Genomic DNA, 21344 nt, shown 5'->3' with positions numbered 1-21344 from the left:
ATCTGGAGAGCACTTTATGGCAAAATAGATCTGTGTCTTTAGCTTTGACCTGCATAAGTTAATACTGAACTGGATGGTGGGTTTTTCAGTGTCTGTGAATTCTGAACTAGGTGAGGCTGGATTCTTGAAAGAGAGGCACTGTCCTTCACCTCTCAGCCATCTTCTGATATCCCAGTTTTGTTGAGTACTCTTTTTCATCCTTTCAGCAGCCTCTGCAAAAAGGTGGTAAATGGATAGCAGCTCGGTGAGTGTATCAGGGCTGTCATTCATGCAGACAGAATGGTGTAAGAGATGACTGTGCTTGCTGGCCTTCTATACAAACTCTTTGGTTTCCTGCAGAGTAGTTTTTTGTTTGTTTGTTTGTTTGTTTTTTAAATTTAACTTGAGCAAATCAGTCCCATAGAGTAGACCCGATGATTTTTGGTAAAATGAAGTAGTTTTATTTAGAGGGAAAAAAAAAGTTTTCTCATCAATGCTAGCTGCACTTTCAGACAAACTCCTACGATATGGTAACAGCCAGAAAAAAAGTGTACTAGAGTAACATGTGCTTTGTAGCCTGTAAGTATCACAAAAGTCATGACTCTTGCCCTGTACAGGCTTTGTGCAATTGAATTTACAAATATATTTGTGGGACAAGCATTCTTGGATGTTTGTTTAAATAGTCTAGAGTAACTGTTGTGTTTGAAAGAATGGTCCCTGAAGTAGACGGGATGGTTCCTAATCTTGCTGTCATGGGTGGGTTTTCTTGTGTGGCTTGTGAGTTCTGCTGGTGTAAGAGCGAAATGGAGGAAATTGACTTTTCTATTCATTAACAAATTAGTGGTTGGCCAGGCAACGTTTTATCAGACACGTAGCTGAATCCCAACTGAGAAAATGATTCAAAGGAGGGTGAAGATTTAAGCTTATGTTTTTATACCCAGAATTGAAACCAGTTAGTTTTCTGTGTAGGTGTTCCAACTGATGAATTTGATACGCTATCCCTGTGATGGTGGGAACAATAAAGAACAGGAAGGCACCATGAAAACAGGTAGAAACATGGCTTTGGCTGAAAACACAAATGAGTGGTCTTAATCAGAGTGAAGATTTACACCCAATATAATAATGTGTATACTGACTTTCAGACTAGTGAAAATATTACTGAAAGTGTCATGTCTTAAAAGTATGTGTTAAAAGTTTCTGCTAACATAAGTAGACTGAAAAAAAATTTTTTTTGTACTGCTAATTGCATTTTTGTAATTCATACCAGATATTAATGGCTGAGAGCTGGCACTGAGGACTGATATGCTCAAGCATATTACATCAGACTTCATCTGCACAAAGGAATTGGACTAGAAGGCCTCTGGAGGTGCCTCCCAACCCAATTCCAGTAACTTGAAATAACCAAGTTATTCTGCAGCGCTTTGCAAAACTGGCAAAAACTGGCTGCCCTTTCTGGCACCATTTAGCAGGCGATGGAAGGAAGGGGAGCACAGAGCACGTGCTGGGGCAGTGGAAGGAGTGCAATGGTGCAGGACTTTGGGGAACTCTCTCTCCTGGTGGTTAGCAATAGCTTGTGAAGCTCCAGCAGGGCCTGCTGCAGAAGCATGGGCTGGGATCTGTCTGCTGGACTCAGCCAGGAATCCAGCTTCAAATTCTGTATGGCATGAGACTGACCTGCCACAGGTCAGAGGTTATTATTTGGGGCAGCTCTTGTGGGAGTTCTTGGAAGAGGCCTTCAGGTGTGGGCTCTGCTGGAACCCGTGCCTTGGTACTGGTACACTGTTCAGCTCTGAGCGGCTGTACGCTGTGTAGAAGTCACTTGTTTCTGATATGAATCTTCATGGGGCAACAAGATATTACTTTTACAAAATCTGATGGGCATTTATATGAAAAAATACTGGACGTGAATCATCGAGACAGCATTTTGTGCAGCAAACTATTGGGTAATTTTTTATAACTTAAGCAAAAAGCTGTAGCAAGTAGGCTGTCAGGAGGCTTTTATGACATCTGCATTGATTTCATTTCAGATTTCTTGCAACCTACAATAGCCTTACAGACAAACACCTGGCTGGGTATTTCAGCAATACCAGGATAAGACGACATCTTCAGAGATCAGGACTGGTGAGATTGAAAAGTTTCCTTTTCTGAGGGAAAAAAAAAAAAGAAAAGAATTTTGTGCTTATTTTAATATTGAAAAGTCAAAACACTGATGGTTCTGTCGTTTATTTGTTAGAGGTACATGCTGTTGTTGGTAAGAATTTGGCCAGCTAGCCAAACACGTGAAACGATGCTGTGCCAGGTCAAAACCATATGATCACATTCTGACTCAGGGCAGGTTTGTTCAGTCCAGACATTTCTCACTGTGTTATTTCCCAGTGTTGGTTGGCAAGATATCAGAGGGCTGTGGATGGGGCTGTAGTGCGTAAGGCTGAAATCAGAACAGCAGAAAGACAGGTAATTCCGAGCTCAGTGCTTAGCTCCATGTGCTGAGTGGTTTTAAAGACAGTAGTACAGATGAGGAAATACTGCTGCTGGTATTGAGCACGTTTCGGGACGTCCAGGTCCAAGGGCCACCTGGGCTATGGAGATGCTGGCACATGGGTGGGTGGTGGGTGGTGGTTCCACAGGGGCATGGCTGCTGCATGGCCTGCTGTGCTCCTTGCTGCCAGTGTAACACTGGAAGGAAAAGTTTCAGCCTCCTGTCCCCTGTTGTCAGACCATAGCCAGCAGCTGCCTCTGGCACCCTGACAACATAGCAGCTGTAGGAAGAGGTGATTAAATGTACCAGCAGGGAAGCTGCAGAGACTTTGGCAGAGAAGTTATGTGTTTGGTGCTGCCTTGGGCTGTGGGTTCCCCTTCAGTTTCCACCACCCAGTCCCTGACAGGATTGATGGGGATCCGTAGTTAGACGGTGGGAGAACCTCATGCCAAGGAGCACAGACTTGGGGAAGTGTAAAAAGTGTTCTGCTTGCACCTACAGCCTCCCCAGATATCACTATTTCCTTGCCCTTGTTAGCGTAGTAGTGTAATGATATTGACAGGCTGAAAGATGTAAGCGGTGTTGCCTGTAGTTAGTGCGGACAAACAAGGCACTCATTTTCTGTTTCTCTTCATGTGATGAATGAGACGGTTCTTTCCAATTCACAACTCCTCTGTATTAAACAAAGAGATTATTGGACACAGCCGCTTACTTACAGTGGTAGGAAGAGATCACAGGAATAGATGACATGGCGCAGTGTATGTGTAGGATCAAACATTTCAGCTTGGAAAAAACATCGTGTTTTCTTGTGAAAGAGAGAGGACTGGCACTTAAGCACTCCTAGGTGTGACTCTGTTTAGCAGAGGCAGATGCAACCCTTACACTGTAGGAAGGCAAGTATTTAATTTCCCTCCACTGAGTTAGGTGACAGCATGCGAAGAGTAAGATTGAGCCTCAGCTTTTAGGAAATGTGACTGCTTCTCTCCTGATCTCTTCATTTGGCTGACAGGGTCCATGGGGTGAGAGAAACTACAGTTCTGTGCTGGGGAAGTGAGTCCCAGCACCATGGCAGAAGCAGAGATGATGGCTAGTGGATGAGAAAGTAATCCTCCTGTGAAATTGTGCTCTGTGTAGAAATATATTTTATTCTGTCTTCTCCTCTTCTTCTTAGTTACATATTATTTGTTTATGGCAGATCTCAAGGAGTGGAAGAATAATACCTGAGAAAGAATACCGGCTAAATGCTATGAGGAGGGATCACCAGAGATATGTACAGGAGTGCCTGGCTCGGGCCATATTTCGTAAGGTCCTTGACATGGAGGTATGCATTTACTAGGAATGGATAAGCCTTTTCAGATGCTTCCCTGCTGACAGCTAGTGGCTGTTATCTAGGACAATTTTTATGCTTGATGTAGCCTGTGTGAAGTCTCCACTGGCCTCTAGTTGTTACCATAGAGTCATAGAATAGTTTGGGTTGGAAGGCACCTTAAAGATCATCTAATTCTAACCCCCCTGCCACGGACAGGGATACCATACACTGCCATACACTGCCCAGCCTTGGGAGCACTTATCATAGTGGCTCACTTACTGCACTTTGGTGGTCACCTTATAAATGGGGCAACAGGCTGAAGAAAGCATGTAGGGAAAGTTTGTTGGGAAACAGTAGCACAAGTTGCATGCATGGGAGAAATTAGAACCAGTAATTCTGCTGAGAGCTGATCGCTCTGGAGTTCATTCCATCAGATGATAAATCTGTGATACATTCTATGGGATGACAGCTTTAGTAGTTAGTATACCTGAATCCACCTATTTCTTTTAGTACATGAGGGTAAAACTATTTAAAATTAATAGATTATAAGATGATATTCACAGGGCTAGTTTGTTTGAAAACTTTTCCAGTCAAACTAATTAAAAAATTGTTGCATATCTTATCTGAGAACTAAATTTGTGCACATTCCTGCTGTGTATCAAGGATGGAGTTAATCACTACAGCTTTACAAATGCTCAGTTGGTCCCTTGCCAATGTTAAGATACACAGGTATAATGCAAGTGGATTGAGTCAATAGCAGCTTTATAATAGGGTTCAACGAGGGTAATGACCAGGGAACAGGCAAGTGATAAACAGAACAGAAACAAGTGTTCTTGTATTCATTGATATCTCGTTATGTCTCTTAATGAGATTCCTCTTTCTCTTACATCAATAGCGTCATCATCAGCTGGAAATAAAAAGGAAACTTGAAAGTTCTGTGAGGAAGGAGAGGGTTCTGCAGAAGAACAAGGTAAGGCTTGAGTGCTACTGAGTACTGGTAGGACATGGCAATTTGGCTTTGTTAAATAACAGCCAGAATGAGTTAGACCAGAGATTTAGTGAGCCAAGTGACCTGTCTCTCATGTTTATGGGACAAGTACAAGAAACAGGCAAGCAGAAGATGATCCTGCCCCAGGTTACATCTCCTTCTTCTATCCAGCAATTCAGGAACTTCCGTGCATATTTCTGAGTCCTTCTGAATCTAATTCTGCAGTGTTCTTGGTTGTGGAATTTAATTAAGAGTTGTATGAAAATAGTATGTCCTTGCATTTCTGCACAATAATTCATTTATCTGCTTTCTGATAACTCTGTTTGATGCTCCATTGTTCTCGGTACGTAAAAGTTAATAACTGTTCCCCTTTTCCAAGGCATTGATGGTTTTACATACCTTTCTCATATTCCTTCTCAGTCTTCCAAGCTGAAGAGCCTCAGTCATTGAATCTTTCATACATGAGCCATTCCAGGCTTCTCATTACTGTCACCATTTTTTTTAACCTTTTCTGGTTCTATTGTTTCTGGTTTGAAATGGCAAACCAGATGAATAATTTAATATAAGTGTTGCGGTTCTTCTCCTAGTAATTCTAGCCACTATCTGCATTTGATTGTTGCTGAGCACTGAGATCATGCTATCAGTTGTTTGCCTATCCACGTGATATTTACTAGAAACAGTGCGTAAGTGATGAAGAGAGGTTTCAGAAGTCTTTACTTTGGTGTGATGTGAGTAAAGCTTGTTTCTGTGGTTTCAGAGCCATGAAATCCCACAGAAGCCAATGGTTGTTCTCCCCATGAAGTCATCTGAATGTTTATGGGAAAATTTTTTCTCATTTTGGCTAAAATATCCTCAATGTGTTATTTCTTTATTAGGAGCCTGCATACATTAAGAAGAATGTATTGAGAAGCTGGCTGCTTCTTTGAGCAGTTGAAAAACAATGTCAAGTCTTTTAGAATTTAAATAATACATTTATGAGCAATTCATCAAGAAAAAAAAAGAGATGTACTTGAAAAACACTAACTCTGGTAATTGCAAAGACATCATTTACTGACGGAACTTCTGCTGCTAGAAGATGGAAGCAGCATAGTTGTTGTGAGGAAGGAGTGTGACTAAGGCATTCTATTAAGGGACTCTGCACTTGGATAATATTGGTACATAAACCAAAACTGCTTCTTTCAGTGAGAGATGTAAGGGAGATGCCTGTGGATATGTGATCTGTTTCTCTGCTGTGATGCCACATTGGTACTCAAGAACCTGGCAGGAATTTGCAGTGTAATTTATTCTTTTCTCACACATTCCGTGAGTGTCTGAGTAACTAATCTAAAAGGAAAGAAGAAAGACAGATAACTGAGAAAATGAGGATGAGAGACATAGCTCTCTATTTCCAGAGGTATAGTCAGTCCACTGGGGAGCTTTTGAGGAAAAAAAGGTAGGAAGGGGCAGCAGTCAGGGCAAGGAAATGGCAGAGGCAAGCAAATTTAAGAGAGACCTTCAACCAAACTAAGAATTGGGAGATGCACAGAAAAAAAAGGCAGATGAATTGAATTTGGGAGGATCAGCAGCTGGTGAGGGCTGCAGAGGAATGGATCAGAGAAGGGAACAAGTATTTTCCCTTATCCATCTCTCATTCTGTCCTTCTTCCCATGATTTCCTTCCTTCCTTAGCAGGTCATCCATTGGGTCTAGTCAAGCTAATTGTCGTAACTGTCCAGTGAAAGAGAGGCAGAAGGCAAGCTCAAACATGCTGTTTGATACCTAATTTTTAATACCTCGGATATGTTCATTTGCGTTCTTTTAGGTGGAACGATCCAGAAGATCAGTGGAAGGTGCTAGCCCTGTGTACTCCCCACATCCGCCACTTGGTCCCAGAAATCATTATGGACTCCACCCTTTAGTGGCTGGAGAACCAGCTAGTCATTCACAAATGGTGAGTTTCATCAAGTGCTTCATATGCTATAATATTAGCACACATAACCAAAAGTGTGCACATATACCTATGACATCTGTGCTTAGCCTAGACCACTGATGGTCCTGATTGTTGCAGACTAGAGCCTCATTCTTCATCACTTGTATTTGGTTTCCTGTTTGCAGGATTGTGTCACTAAAGAGAAATTTAGGGAAGCCAATGTTGCAGGAGTGGCACATTAGAACACATAAAATTAATTTTGCTTTGAGATAAATCTGCTTTAATCTTTTCCTTTTATCTGCCATGTCACTCAAGGTTGGGTATGTATCAGCACAGTAAATATGGTCAATAAATACTGTGGCTGTAGGCAAGTTTACACATGTTGTAAAATCCTGAAAACAATGGAGGTCTTTTAGAAAAAGGAGTTGAAGGGATGAAATAAGATGATTAATTCCAGAAATCTTTGCTTTGAAGCTCTGACTCAGAAGCCTCTCTCTCTCTGTTAACATGTAGAGAAGGAATGTTAATATACTCTTGAAATACAGTGATTCCAAAGTCTAAGGTCAAAGGCCAAATATATAGTACAGTTCTAACTGGTTCTTCATTTCAATAATGATAACTTGTGCAGGCTGAAAAGAGACTGTCAATCCTGAATGACTTTCTTCTCTTCATCCCATACAGAGGGCACCTGGACTTGCAGATTATAGCGGTGAACATCCTTCTTATCAACACCGATCCAAGGAGACTTCTTTTTTTAAGATAGTGAGTTAATTTTAAACTTTTTTTTTTGATGTTAAAATGTTAACTTGATATTCTGAAGGGTATAAAAGAGAAGGATGAAATAAATAAAAGTCAGAAAAATGATGAGTATTGAACAAAAATAGACATGATTTTATTATGAATTCTCTGTGTCCATGTGCTCAAGTCAGCAAAATAGAGCATATTGCTATGGTTTTTTATGAGTTCATTATATCTGTTTCAAAGTTAGACCGTGAATGGACAGTAACAAAGGCTAGATTTATGGCCAAGGGTTATTTTGGAAGTTCCAGTTTTTGGATGCTCAATTAGAGATCCCTAAAGGAATCTTGTTCTTCAGAAGCAGAAGGTACTAGAAAATAAATTTGCTGAAGGTACCTGAGCTCCTCTCATCACTTCTGATTATCTTGATCAGTGCTATATTTTTTTCTGTATGGTACTGCTCTGCACTAGAAACTATACACTGAGATTTTCTAGCTGTTTTCTTTTTCCTTTTCTAGACTTCCTGTCGACCACATACAGCTCCAGGAAATATGCAACACCCACTTCGACTCCAGCCACTTCACAGCTGTGCTGTAGTAGGGTCTGTTCCAAAGACTTCAAGCTCTAAACAAAAGTGCCATGCACTTGAAAATGATCAGCAGTTAGCTAGTGGGGTGAGGCCATATTTCATTCTGAAAATAATATATCTTAGTGACAGTTTTGTAATACTGCTAAATACTGTAGTTCCCAGAACTATATACTTAATGTAGATAACATGCCTGTCAAATGGTTAGCAGCTTTCACTAAACTCTCTTTCTTATCCTCCCCTTAATTTTCAAGACATTATCTTAATGGTTTAATGCGTGATCACAGCCAGGAAAAATGTGATGACTTCTCTTTCATAACGTAAGATCTGTTACGCAGAGAAAAAGGCAGGCACGCAGTTAACACTGATAACTCAGGAATATTTCCTCACAGTCTTATAAGTTTTCATTTTCATCTACAGTTGCAAAGTGGCAAAAACCTTTTCTTTTTTTGTACCATTCGTCCTAGTAAGCCCCACTAGTGGGGACAGAGAGCAAGAACTCTTTAGAGTAACAAAACAGTCTTCAAGTGTACACAGTTACTCCCAGGTGAGATTTGGATTTGTATTCTGTCCTAGAAAACCGTTATGTAACTGGCTTATGTTAGGAGTTCCTTGGGACTGGAAGATTTTGGAATGGGACTATGACCTGCTACCACTGACTGGCAGACACTGTATGAATAGCTCACCTCTGCTGTGCATTTGCTCTGGATTGTGATGGTCACAATCCTTTCTCCAAGAATTTTCTGGCTTTATTTAGTACTCTTATATATGTCTACTCTCAAATTACGTGTGATTTAAATGGTTTCTTTAATGCTTGCTACTGACAAAACAACTAAATTAGTTATAGATTATGAAGACAGGTCAAAGAGCTTAGTTCCAGTGCATGCAATGCTTGCAGAATATCGTGTCCTCCGTTTCAGGACCCCGGTGTTCTGTCTGCATTTCCTCCTGAAGGTGGACTAAACCTCCACTGCAAATGGGAAAGAAGCATTGTGAACCACACCTCATATAATTGGTGCCAAATCATGCTACTATTGGAAGATTCCTTTGAAATTTGCTTGCCAGTGGAGAGAATACAGCAGTGCTGTGGGGTTGTGCAGAGTTCTATCTGCTTGTGATCAGGACTCTGCATGGTTACTAGTAGTACCTGGTTTACAATCCTGTGTATATCTATGCGTGACATTTTCAGCCAATCTGATCTTGGTTTCTCCATTTGTGCCTGTTGCTTTGCAAATTGGAAAAAAAGGAGTTTAGCACAGAAATGTTTTCACAGAACAAAATTGTGGAGGTATGCAATTCTAGAAGTATGTGTGTTTCGAAAAGTAAAGAATAGCAAAACCATGGTTAGTTCAATATGCTCAGTAGCTATTTTTGCATGACCTGTTTAACATGGTTAAATATTTTTTTTCAGGGGGAGAAGACTGAGTTAAGACTTATGAGCTCAGTGGAATATGTGACTGGTAAATCCCCATATCGACTCCCTGTCATTAACAATTATGTGATACCAGTGCCACCTCCCCCTCTACAAAAAGGAGACAAGAGTGTAAAGGCAACAAGAAATGGGATGCCCAGAGGGAGACGACTTTGCCCGCCCACCACACCAAAAGGCTTAGAGCAACTTTTAACAAAGGTAAGTTGTCTCTTTCTACTTCTCTGTTTAAGTACAGGTATATTACCGTCCTCACTGATATATTCAGAACTTCAGGGGGATTTATGAAGCACGCTGAGTGTATGAAAACTTCATCTGTTACACTAGATCTCCAGCCAGTAATGCCTCCTGGAAGAGAAGTTACAGGAACACAGGATTGGAACGGACTATATGGGTCATTAAAGCTGGTCTGTCCAATCTCAGGCAATTCAATGCAGTGGATTTTCAGTCCAAAATCTTTCCTTGCACTTCTGTATGCCACAAAACACTTTTCAGCTTAAGCAGCTCAAGGACTGTCTTAAAAGAGTGAAAGCTTCAGGTTTATGCAGCATGTGTATCATCATTGTGCTCACCTTTTGTTATTGTTGGAAGCTGAGTGCATTTTTATGTATTTTCTGCTGCAGAATTCTGGAGGATTACCTAAGCCCTCATTACGCAGCAATGCATTTGTTACCATGATCTTTCTAGGAAAAAGTGTGCATTTATCTCATGATGATGCTGATTATAAAGATGAAGTCAAAGTCTGTCAACAACACTGTGGAGGAGAAAACCTTTGTGTCTACAAAGGCAAGCTGTTGGAAGGAGGTAAGGATAAAGAGTGGAAGAGTTCATTTTGATTCTGGCAACATCTTCTTTTTGGCTAAAATACTGATGTGATATCAAAATGATTTCAGCTGAGCTCAGTCAAGATATGTGCATCCAGGGATTTTTCACCATCTGCCTTCAAACAGAAATCTGGATCTACAGTTTCATAATTGAAATTGAGGTTGCAATTACTTTTGGAAGTTGTTAGAAGGAGTTTAGAGAACTGATTTATCAAAATACTGTTAGATTAGATTAATTTTGTATAGAGATGTATGATTAATAAAATAGTTGTAGCAGTAAACCGTCCATAAATGTTATCTTTTTTTGACTTGCTATAATATATCAGTGCATGTTTATTATTCCAGAAAGAAAAGTATGTAGTGAGAGCCCAGTTTCCATCTCTTTTACATGAATGTGACTCCATCAGTATCTTAAGGATTACTCACACTGGTTTATCTCATCAGTAAAAGTCAAACTATGTTCCGGAAAATTAGGAAATGACTGGGAGATTTTCACTCGTGAGAAAGAGAGCTATACCCCTCATTCCAGCTCACAGAACCCACTGTCTGCATTTGCATTTTTACTGGATATGGGAAGATGGTGCAGAGATCCCTGCACTTCAGTCTGTCCACTGGGGTTATGGATGCATTGCAGTGTGCCCACAGATCTGATTTAAAGATACTCATTGCAGCTGTGTCCCAGCTGTGCAAGAAGGTGTCCTTTGTGTGTTCTGTTGTTCTGAGCCACATTCATACCTCTTAGGGAACCTGCTGGAGTAGTGTGGTTTCCTCCCTACTTGTGTGTGCTCAGTTTTCTTTGGAAGGATACCATGAATTGTAATTAAAGGCAGTACAGATCAGTCTCTCTTGGAATGGAGCAGGGTAGGAGCCTCAGTGCTCTTAAAGTTTGAATGCCTAACAGTGCCCTTGCAGAGTAGCTTGAAAAAACTTCAGAAACAGTAGCTTTCAGCTGCTTAGTGTTGCTATGAGTAAGATCATATTACTTCAGGTCCAGAGCCACTAATAAGTGTGGCAAAGTCATTTTTTTTTGAGATGAGAGTCTCTGGTTTCTATTAATGCTGTAGCAGCGAGTGGCTAAACTGGCGATGTATTAGCTTGTTGCAGGTGTGTCCATCCTGGTACTCCTGGGTTGGAAAGAGATAAGACTGTTGTGTTTGGAGGAGGGTAGAGTTTTACCAACTAACTAATACAGCTGAGAATGGAAGAACCCGACCTCAGAGGGCTGGATGCTCTGGCAATGATGTAGATGAGATACAACAAGTGCAGTGGGCTGACCATAAAGCATAACCTTTTTCTTTGAACTCTTTCATTTCTGTGGTTTCAGAGACCTTCCAGTTTGTCTCAAAGAGGCACCATGGTTTCCCATTCAGCCTCACCTTTTTTCTCAATGGGATGCAAGTGGACAGGTTGAGCTCTTGCTGTGAGTACAAACATCAGAAGCGTTCCAGGCTGGGAGGCAGACATGGATACTTTGGGTTTCTTAACGTGGAAGGAGCATCTCCTTGCTATAGGTATGGAGTCACATGCACTTTTTTTCACAGGGTCTTAGCAGCACAGTTTTTAGAGTATTTATCACTTGTTTCCTCTTTTGAAATCTTTCTGGCGTTCTACAGCTCTGTAGAACCTGGTCAGTTTCTGAGTACCCCTTGCAACCTGCATAATTAAGCTTACCCTTCAAACTCCTATGTTCAAGGATGTCATCAAAGTCAGCTGACTTTTGTGCTGCCTCTTCAAATACTCTGTGGAGTTTACATAGCAATGGACAATATTTGCATCATAGCACTTCATCTGTCAGCTTGTCAGGAAGGCATTCAGTGCTTCATCAACAGTAGAGTTTGGAGGAATAGGTGTGGAGTGGTATAAGCATGCCACCTTCATGTTTCCGGTGGAAGCGATAGGGAATATAAAGAGTGCTGTTTAGTAAGTTGTAGTTTTTGGGGTTTTCTTTGTGATTGTCATAAAAAGATTATTTATTAAACAGCTCTGCCTCTAAAGTGTAATTCTGCTGTAATACTCCTGGCTACAGAATATGGCAGTATTGAATGTTAGCCATGTTTCTGAAAACAAATCTGTGCAGAGAAGAGTTCCATTCTCTTGGGGCAGAGGTCAGTGCTGTGAGCAACAACTGTGGTTTTGTCAAGAAGCTTTAATTTTAGTATAATCTTCCTTAAACTTCCTTAAACTAAAATAGGTTACATTTAGACTAGACATTAGGAGAAAATTCTTCACTCTAAGGATAGCGAGGCATTGGAATATGTTGCCAAGAGTTGTGGATGCCCCATTCCTGGAGGTGTTCAAGGCCAGGCTGGATGGGGCTTTGGCCAACCTAATCTAGTGGGTGGGATCCCTACCTATGGCAGGGGGGTTGGAGTTAGAAGATCTTTAAGGTCCCTTCCAACCCAAGCCATTCTATGATTCTATGACTGAGTATCTCAAAGGTCCCTGAAAAGTACCAGGAATAATTAAAGTCTCTTCTTAGAAATTGGCACATTTACATTTTATGGCTGCAAAACTAAAAGATTTCTAGACTTCTTGATGACGGGATATTCACAGTAGTTTGTAATTCCTCTCGCGTTACAGCTGTTTACATCTAAACTTTACATATGAAAAGCATTTTTGGGTGGAGGAAACGTTTTTAAGACATAGTTGTCTATGAAGAAAATAAAATTATCCACAGAGACTTAAGATTAGTTAAAGTGAAATTTTCAGTTTCATTCTGCCTGTAGATTTGAATCAACTTATTACATGCAACACAATGTCCTCACACTCATACGTGGTGTAGAGTTGTTCATTATGTCTGCGAGTAATGCTAAATCAGGAGTAGGAACTCTGGTCTCTTACATGTTTCTCCTAACCGTAAGAAAGGGAATTTGGCACTCCTTTTATACAAGAGGAGCAGTCTCAACAAGTCATTCAAAGTGTTTTGTTCTTCAGATGTTTGGATTACTGTTAGATAAAAAACAGAACAGAAATTTTAAATAATCCAAATTCAATACCCCTCTTCACCCACAGTTATTTGACCCAGCAGGCAATGTTATATTCATAAAACCTGTGTTACTGCTTTACTTGCTGATAATGCAGGATCTGTATCCAGCACACCTCTGACTTGGAGCTTGTCTGCCTTTCACAGTGATTGTGTCTTTTCAGATCATGCTTGGTGTAGCTTGAAATTAATGAACACTTTTGATAATTTTGACTCTAAACTGCTTATCCTTCAGTTGTCACCTTTAAGTGCAGATAGCCTTACTGTCCTTCAAGGGAGAATTGCATCTGTGTCTGTGGAGCACTTGAGGATTTTAGGGTGCTTCTCAAAGCCAGTCATTATCAGTATCCGTGTTGTCTGAGAGGTGAAGTGGAGGCAGATATGTGCCTGATCTCACAACTGGTAATGAGTCGAAGAGCTCACTGTCTACTGTTTTTCCATTGTTCACTGACAGAAAAATGTGATACTTTCCAATTCTCCTTTTTTTTTTTTGTAGGTGCATTATTGCAATGGGTCTGGACAAAAAGCCATCCCCTCCCAAGAGAACGATGGAGAAGGACTACGAGGAAAAGCAAGTGGGTTCCTGGAAAGATGGAGTGCACAGTGAGCCAAGTGATAGCAGTGTTGAGCAGAAATCAAGCAAAGATTTGGTGTTAGTCATCTTACCAGGTCATAAAGCAAGTGTGGAAACCATTGAAGAGAAAACGGAGACTGGACAGGAGTATAGAGGAGAAGAAAGGAAAAAACTATTCAATCATGAGACTGAAGATAGTCAGGAAGACACTGGTAAAAATGGTACAGTATTCCAAAACACAAGCAGGGGATGAAAAATAGGAGAGGGTAATTCTGGAGAAGGTATGGGACTGTGGGCCTCCAGCTCACTTGGTGGTGTCCACTCTTAGGACAGCTCATGTGTGAGAAAAATGGTGAAGATGGTGAAGTTATCAGTGGCTGATAGCTGGGAGGAACACACAGCAGCAAAATGACACCAAGATTGAGAGCCAGGTGAAATACCTCAGTCTTCTCTCTCATCCGTTGCCAGCGGCAGCAAGATGCTTTGTTCACGTAAAGCTCTTTCCAGTCCCTTCTCCATCACGCAACCCCAAGCACCATGTACCTGCCACCCACCCTAACCTCCAGCTTCCTCACTCATCTGAACATTCGTTCCCTCTGTCCCTGGCCTCCCAGCTCACCTTTCTTGCCTCCTCTGCTCTGACCCTGCTGTGATGATCATCCTTTCCCTTTACCTAGCACTCCCATTGATAGCTGTACCTGGCTGACCTTACCCCTTTTGATTGAGCCCCACCTGGTTTCTGTTGACAGAGATTTAAAAACAAAGACCAGAGAGAGGCTGCCCTTGCTCTAAGTTTGCCCAAGGGATGTTTCATGTGGTGGACAAAGACGACATTTGTGGTATAAAAATGATGTGTAGCAGCTCCAACTTCATGCGGAGAATGTGGCATTTTCCCAGTGCCACCTAAGACTAGTCTCTCTTGTCATCAGTCTGTGTACACCTCTGTCTGCCCCTAAAGGAAGAGACAGCTAGCTCCGCCTATTCTTTCACTCACTCCTTGTTAAAATGCCTTTTTCAGAGTAAGTGTTACTCAGAGAAAGATTTTCATTTTTACTTCCTAATCCTATTTTTACTTTCATAATTCTGCAGTGCTACTGCACAGCTTCCTTGTTAGTCCTAGCGGAGGTGCTTTTGTGATTAATCAAGCCTTTTTTCTTCCAGGGTGGTAGGCATCTTTCTGACAGTTACCTAAAGAGGCCTTTTTTCCAACAATGCAGTTGGAAACTCAATTGATTTTTAATACAGAAAATAAATATACTTATTCCCTTAATCTGTGGTGTCTGGGTAATTGTTTATTTGCTTAATTGCTTCTGAATCAGATAATTGTCACTTCTGCCCATGGCATTCTGTCACTTCAGGACCTTAAAAGCACTGATGGAAAGAAAAAAGAAGTGAGCAATTATGGTGAAAGGTGAGAAATTATGGCCAAGAGGGACAGCTGGTGTGTCAGTAGTGACAGTTCTCCATCACGATGTAGGCGTGTTGCTTCTCTGCAGCATGTGCAGTTAGCTAGTGGTAGCAGTGGAATTACTGAATTTTAAATGGAAATCACAGACATCACTATTCTTTCCGGTGACTGGGATTTAAAATAGTGCACTCCTGGCTGGAAAGGAAAGGATGCTTTAATGCATATGCATGAAGACAGCTTTTACCTACAGAGCTGAGCAAAGTTATCTATCTTATGTTACATGTCAGGCTAGTAGCCTGGGAAGAAATCCAGACCCTGCTGATGTAAAAATAGTAATTCTGCTGTAAGCGTCATTTGTACTAGGATTTCATCTGGGAACTAAATGAGCAAACTAGAATAGCGTGATAGCAGAATGTTCCTCTGCAGCACCCTTTGCCTGGATTTAATTAATTAACACAGGTTGTAAGGCAATTCTTTGTTAATTAGCTGTGTCATTTATCTTACTTTGTGCTACCATATATTACCTTTCTCCACTTTTTTCTATTGCTTCTATTTTTTTCTCATTGCAATGTGTTTTTCTGCTGTAATAAGAGAGTGTCTTGCATTTTATTTGAGTTTGCCTAACTCTTAATTCTTGTAGTCCTCTCAATGGCTAATGATTTTTTTATTTTATTTTTAATGTATTAATCATACTTTGCACATCATTCAGTAGCTTTATTGCATTTGTCCTACTCTATCTATGAAGACTGTGATGCTTTTTTACGATAACGTGCTCTTACTATTCCTGTCTGTGGTTTTAGAGACTCTCATGGGTTTTACGAGTGAACAAATGAAAAGGGAAAAGGAAATTAATGAAGTTAACCTTTGTCTGCTGAAAAAGAACTTTAGTAGTTTGAATTCCATTTCCTGTCTCACAGTATGATTCTTTTATTTTAGACTATGATGAAGATTTTGAAGCAGAAGAAGAAGTTAATGAAGAAGGACAGAGTAGTGATCAAAGAAATGGAATGTCAAAGTCATCTCCACATGATGAAAAACATAATTTAGACTATGAGAAGGAGAGTGAAAACTCATCACAGAAGGCACTGCAGGCCTCTGTCAGTGAGAGAGATGAAAGTGATGGATATTCTGACAGTGACTTGGAGGATGACAGACAAGGTTAGTTTTTTTATAATGAGGCTTAGGGAAGTCAACCTGATGCATGTTTTACATGTTGTGCATGTCCAGTAATGTGTGTTGAGTCTGCATAGAAAAGATCATGTAGTGCCTACTGAACTGGTAAAAGATAGCTATCTTACCTGTGTTCTTATCAATTCCACCAACTGTCACGGAAAAAAAGCTAACCCTATGGGGCAATGTAAGCATGTGCCAGCTCACAGTAGACGTGGCTGAACTGTTTAGTTGCAGAAATGGAGATGGTGCCAGTCAGCACCGTTAGAGATTAGTAGCTCTAAATACTTGGGACAGATAAGCACTTAATGGTCATAGCTTCATGGATGCTGTTTACCACTTACACTTCCTGGGGATGTGCACTTTTATCTGAGAAGTCACCAGGAAACCTGACAAAACACCTTGCATTTCAGAACTGCTGTCTTTAATGACATAAATGCTGAATAAACCTCAATTTTATACTCTGCTAGATCTCTGGTTCTGCTTCCCCACTGTGTTTTCCCACCACTGTAAATCACTGGAGTCAACGGTGGTCCCTTGTAGGTAGTAGGCCTAAATGGCTTTTTCTTCCTTGAGTTTGACTAATCTCTTCTTGAATCCATGTGAACTTTGGACACTGGACACTATTAGAGCAATAATCTCTACTGTTTGGTTAAATGTTATTGAAGAATTATCACTGCTTTTTTTTCCCTGCAAATTTTCCATTTATGAATTTCAAATGATGTTCCATGTATGTTTTATTAAAGGATACAGTGAGCTTCACTTCCTATTCAACTTGAGTGTTTTATGTATGATTTTGGATATCTTTATGATATTCACTGAGATAATTTACCATCTCTGAAGGTCTTCAAGAAACATGTAGATTTAGAAAGTAGTAGCATGGTTTAGTGGTGGACTTTAGTACTAGTTTAAAGGTTGGACTAGATGATCTTAGGTCTTTTCCAACCTGAATTGATTCTATGATTCTGTAACAGCAGTGCACTGAAGGACTGCTGCTATTGTTGAGTTTTAGAATAGTTTCTTGAGCTCTGTTTGATAAAAGATTTCATCTTAAGCATATTTACAGGGGCTTTTGAAAGTGTATTTTTTGTGACTGATGGAGCTACTGAGGTTCATTTCCATTATCAGAAAAAAAATATGTTAAATGGCTTTGATTTTAACACTGATACATTTGGGCAATGCTCTCCTATTACCGTTATTGGAGTTTTGTCACAATATCTTCAGATGGTTTAATTCAGAGGTTGATATCAGATGAGTATCTGTCTGTGGCCAATGAATGCAAATGTCTTAGTGACAAATACTAAAATAAAATTGTGTTTTCTATTTCTAGATAGGAGGTCTGCATATTCTCTCTCATCCACCAGTGCTCAGTATAGCTGTGGAGATGACTCTGATGTTGAAAAGATGGTAGAAAATGTTAAGGGCAAAGACGAGTATGATATCAAAAAGGCATCTGATAACACAGCACATGCACAATACGGAAATGAGAATGGGGAAAATAAACTGTTCAAAACAGAGGCCAATCAGGAAACTTTTACACTGGAAAAGGAAAGCATACATGGAGCAGAAAAGACAAAACCGGAAGATCGACGAGCAGGGGAAGATACTGAAATTTTTCATGAAAACATAATGGCAATACAGCATCAAAGTCCTGAAGTTAATTGGGAACTCAGACAGGCTGGGGCAGTAGAAAGTAACATAAAGGAAGATGGGGAGAAGAATGCAAGTAACAAGAGAGACAATGGGGAGAAAGATGTTCTAGTGCCTTTGGAAAATAATATGATGGAAGTGGAGAATAGAAATGAAGAATTTCCTCAGAGTGACGAAGGAGGTGGTGAGTACAGTCCCCCTGCAGAACTGTGATGTGATCTGTGAATGCAACTGTTGCTGTATTTGCCTTTATACTAAGTCATGGTGCAGCAAGGGGAATGCAGTTGCTGGACTATTTTCGAGCTACTGAAATACTCTCTATATATTGCTGTGAGCTAAATAACCAGAATGTAACCTCATTTTTTTTGTGTCTTTTCTAGTGTTTCCAGTGTGAGGCTTTGGCTATTCTGTTTTTACTTCACAAGTTAGGCTTCACATATCATGAAATTACTATAAAATCCAAACATAATTCATTACTTAGAATCAGTGTGCCAGACTGGGGAATTCTCTTTATAATGTGGAAATACTAGATTCAAAAAGAACACCAAAAAAATGCTATGTGAATCATGGTGGAGCAGATGAGGATCAAAACTACATCAGTAGTTCCGTAGTTGTTTTGCTTCACTCTGTCATGGATTTGTTGACAAGGAGCAGATCTGTTAGTTGTGTGACACCTTAATTTTCTGATAAAATGAGCATCTTGTCGTTTCAACTTTACCTTTATAGATAATGGGCATGTAAAAGAGGGTTAGCCATATAAGCAATGTCTGCATTATTATATTTGAGGAAGGGGAAAAATATAAGCCCTTGCTTTACAATGTCATTTAGGTTATGGGAGAACTCGTTCTCAGTCCATTCTTGGGCTTCTGTTTTTTTCACATGAACTTCTCCATGGGGCTGGTCATTCTCATTAGCTTTCCAGCCTGTGTTTGCATGAGATTGATAGGACACTGTTTCTGTTTTGCCCTGATGAGACCAACTGTGCTCTGCTCCTGACAGGATTTCTCCAAAACAATGCTGTCATTAACAGTGCAGAAATAAATTATCACAGTAATTCATATATGCTGAAGGAAGCAAGTGGTGCAAAATGCTCCCCTAGAGTGAGTCTGTGCAAGTCATAAACAGTGGCGTGACAAGATCTCTCAGAAGTATGGAAATGCCTGGGTTGGGCTCCTGCTGTGCATCTTCTGATCTTGCTGTGCTCTTTGTGACAAGGAGATATTGCTGTTCCTATGAGAGGATTCTTGTGATCAGTATTTCTCATCCTTCCCTGGGCTCTGTGTTTTGATAGACTGTCCGTTTCTCTTTTGTCAAGTATTACATAGGCAGAAAACTGGAAAGAATTTGAACTTCCAGGTAGTCAGACGTCAGGCCCATAACCAGGTCAAAGCAAAACACTGTGCACAATAGCTAGCAAAGCGTTTGGTATTTCATTGAGTCTGAAGGAAGTGTTGCCTGGACATCAGCCTGAGCCAGCAAAGGGATGTCCTGGAGTGGAAAGCTTCTTATCTTCTCTTCAGCACTGGAACGGCAGAATGAATCAAACAGGCTGTGCACTATTGCTCAAAGACCTCTGTCAGGATCTTGGGTCCCAGGAGCAACCGTATAAGTGATCTCCTGTGAACTTCCCTGACCATCTTTCATGGTTCCTTGCTAAGCGGATCGTAGTGATTCACCTAGATGTGATGTCAAAGCAGCAGTGAAGCCATCAATACTTTTTAGGACCTGTGGTGCAGGCAAAAAGGCCTTCATGCTGAGCAAGTGCTTTCTGTAACATTAACTGAAATGGTCTTTTAAAAATGTTCTTGTGCTTCTCTTCAGAGCTGTGTGGGTGCAGGGTTCTGATTGGGAAGAAAGGATAGGTGTAAGCAGGAAGTGGGAGAAACCATGGGAGGAAGGAGAAGAAAAAATGAAAACAAAAATGAAAAAAGAAGAAAAGTAACATGTGGCCAAGTAGAAAGATAGAATCAACAGCGTAGGAAAACAAACAAACAAAGAAAAACAAACAAAAATCATAGGAAAAAAGTGAGAGATCACAGGGTGTGCACTGGCAAGGGAGAAACAAGGATTTGGGAAGAGAAGAATGCAAGTTTGTGGCAAGGAAGACTGTGGGAATAAGATCTCTCCCACTCCTTGCGGAACTTTTCATTGATTCTGATTCTGAAGCAGCAGGCAGATTAAATTCCATATACACAGCTACGTGTATAAAAAATCAGGTGCTTTTTCTCCAGTCTCAGAAGAACTGATAACTATTTTTCTTAATACATTGCTGGAGGGAACATTCAGTTAAATGCAATTACACGTGCCTTGAATACATGACACCTAGAAGAGACAGCAATTCTTGGAAGACCTCTACAAATAAATGTGTTGAGGCAAGACAGTATTTCCATGGGTTAAATATGTTCTTAAATAGGGACAGATGCATCCTCCAGAGCAGATTCTGGAAGGCTATTTGTCACTCCATGGCAGAGGCAGGTAGACAATTTGAATGAGACTAGCTGCTAGGTCGGTCAGTCTTATTGTACTTATTTTTAAGCAACCCATTCTTTTCTAGCAGACCTCCTAGTAGCAGGAGTGCCCAACAGATCAGCCCAGAGGCACGTTTCTCATGGTAGTTTGTGTCTCACAGTGGCAAGAGAAGATGCTGTTCACAAGGACATCAGAGGCTCTGTTTTCTGTATTTCAGTCATTTCACAGCTCTCCTGTACTCAGATCTGGTGTACAATAGCTATTAGAAAAAAATGCCTGCCTATGCCTTTTTGTGTCCATTTATGGATCTGATGCCCATGAGTTTGTCTAGTCATTAAATATGACTGATTGACAACTAATTAAGAAAGACCTATGTATGTACACACACATATACACACATGTGTATATATATAAAAGAAGAATTTTAAATATACAGGGCAGGAAACTAGTAGTACATATAAGCAATACACCTGGTGCAAGGTGCTTTTGCAGGAAGGCATGATTTCTCATATTGCAACACGCAATATGGAGTTATTAATTTTGAAGTGTGGTCTAGTGTTCAGGTGATGCATGGTCTGCTGGGAGGAATCAGCTTTCTGTGCTCTCTCCTCTCCTTTCATGGTCTCCATTCTCTCTCTGTAAAATTTCTTCTCAGCCTGTCCTTTATTCTGGCTCCTTTACTGTCTGCAGCTGCTTGAGCTGCCTTGTGCACCTTCTGCGCTCCTGTGCAGCTGACCTACCTAGTGAGTGATCACGTCCAGCTCTGAAGGGCAGGAAGGGATGGGGGCAGAGGGTGGTAAGCAAGGCCAGTGGAAGGGTTGTGGGAAACCAGACATGGGCTCCAGTCCTG

General features: G+C 40.6%; 1 protein-coding gene across 3 annotated transcripts in view; it reads left to right on the top strand.

Annotated features, from left to right (window-relative positions):
* ERICH3 (glutamate rich 3) overlaps window positions 1-21344 on the top strand; it is a 34703-nt gene that overhangs the window by 8496 nt on the left and 4863 nt on the right. For 2 of the 3 annotated variants that reach the window (XM_083845914.1, XM_083845912.1), the window contains exons 2-13: window positions 2007-2100; window positions 3654-3779; window positions 4663-4737; window positions 6556-6684; window positions 7345-7425; window positions 7920-8075; window positions 9399-9617; window positions 10040-10220; window positions 11565-11751; window positions 13720-14018; window positions 16142-16363; window positions 17706-18209. In XM_083845914.1, coding sequence (XP_083702040.1) covers window positions 2007-2100; window positions 3654-3779; window positions 4663-4737; window positions 6556-6684; window positions 7345-7425; window positions 7920-8075; window positions 9399-9617; window positions 10040-10220; window positions 11565-11751; window positions 13720-14018; window positions 16142-16363; window positions 17706-18209 — 2273 coding nt within the window. The remainder of the gene's footprint in view (window positions 1-2006; window positions 2101-3653; window positions 3780-4662; window positions 4738-6555; window positions 6685-7344; window positions 7426-7919; window positions 8076-9398; window positions 9618-10039; window positions 10221-11564; window positions 11752-13719; window positions 14019-16141; window positions 16364-17705; window positions 18210-21344) is intronic. The other variant, XM_083845913.1, reaches the window with a different exon arrangement.

The sequence above is a fragment of the Anser anser genome, assembly GCF_964211835.1.
Source record: "Anser anser genome assembly, chromosome: 8".
In the NCBI taxonomy this organism is placed as follows: Eukaryota; Metazoa; Chordata; class Aves; order Anseriformes; family Anatidae; genus Anser; species Anser anser.
The sequence above is the reverse complement of the archived record's forward strand: the minus strand, read 5'-3'. Positions and strand labels throughout refer to the sequence as shown.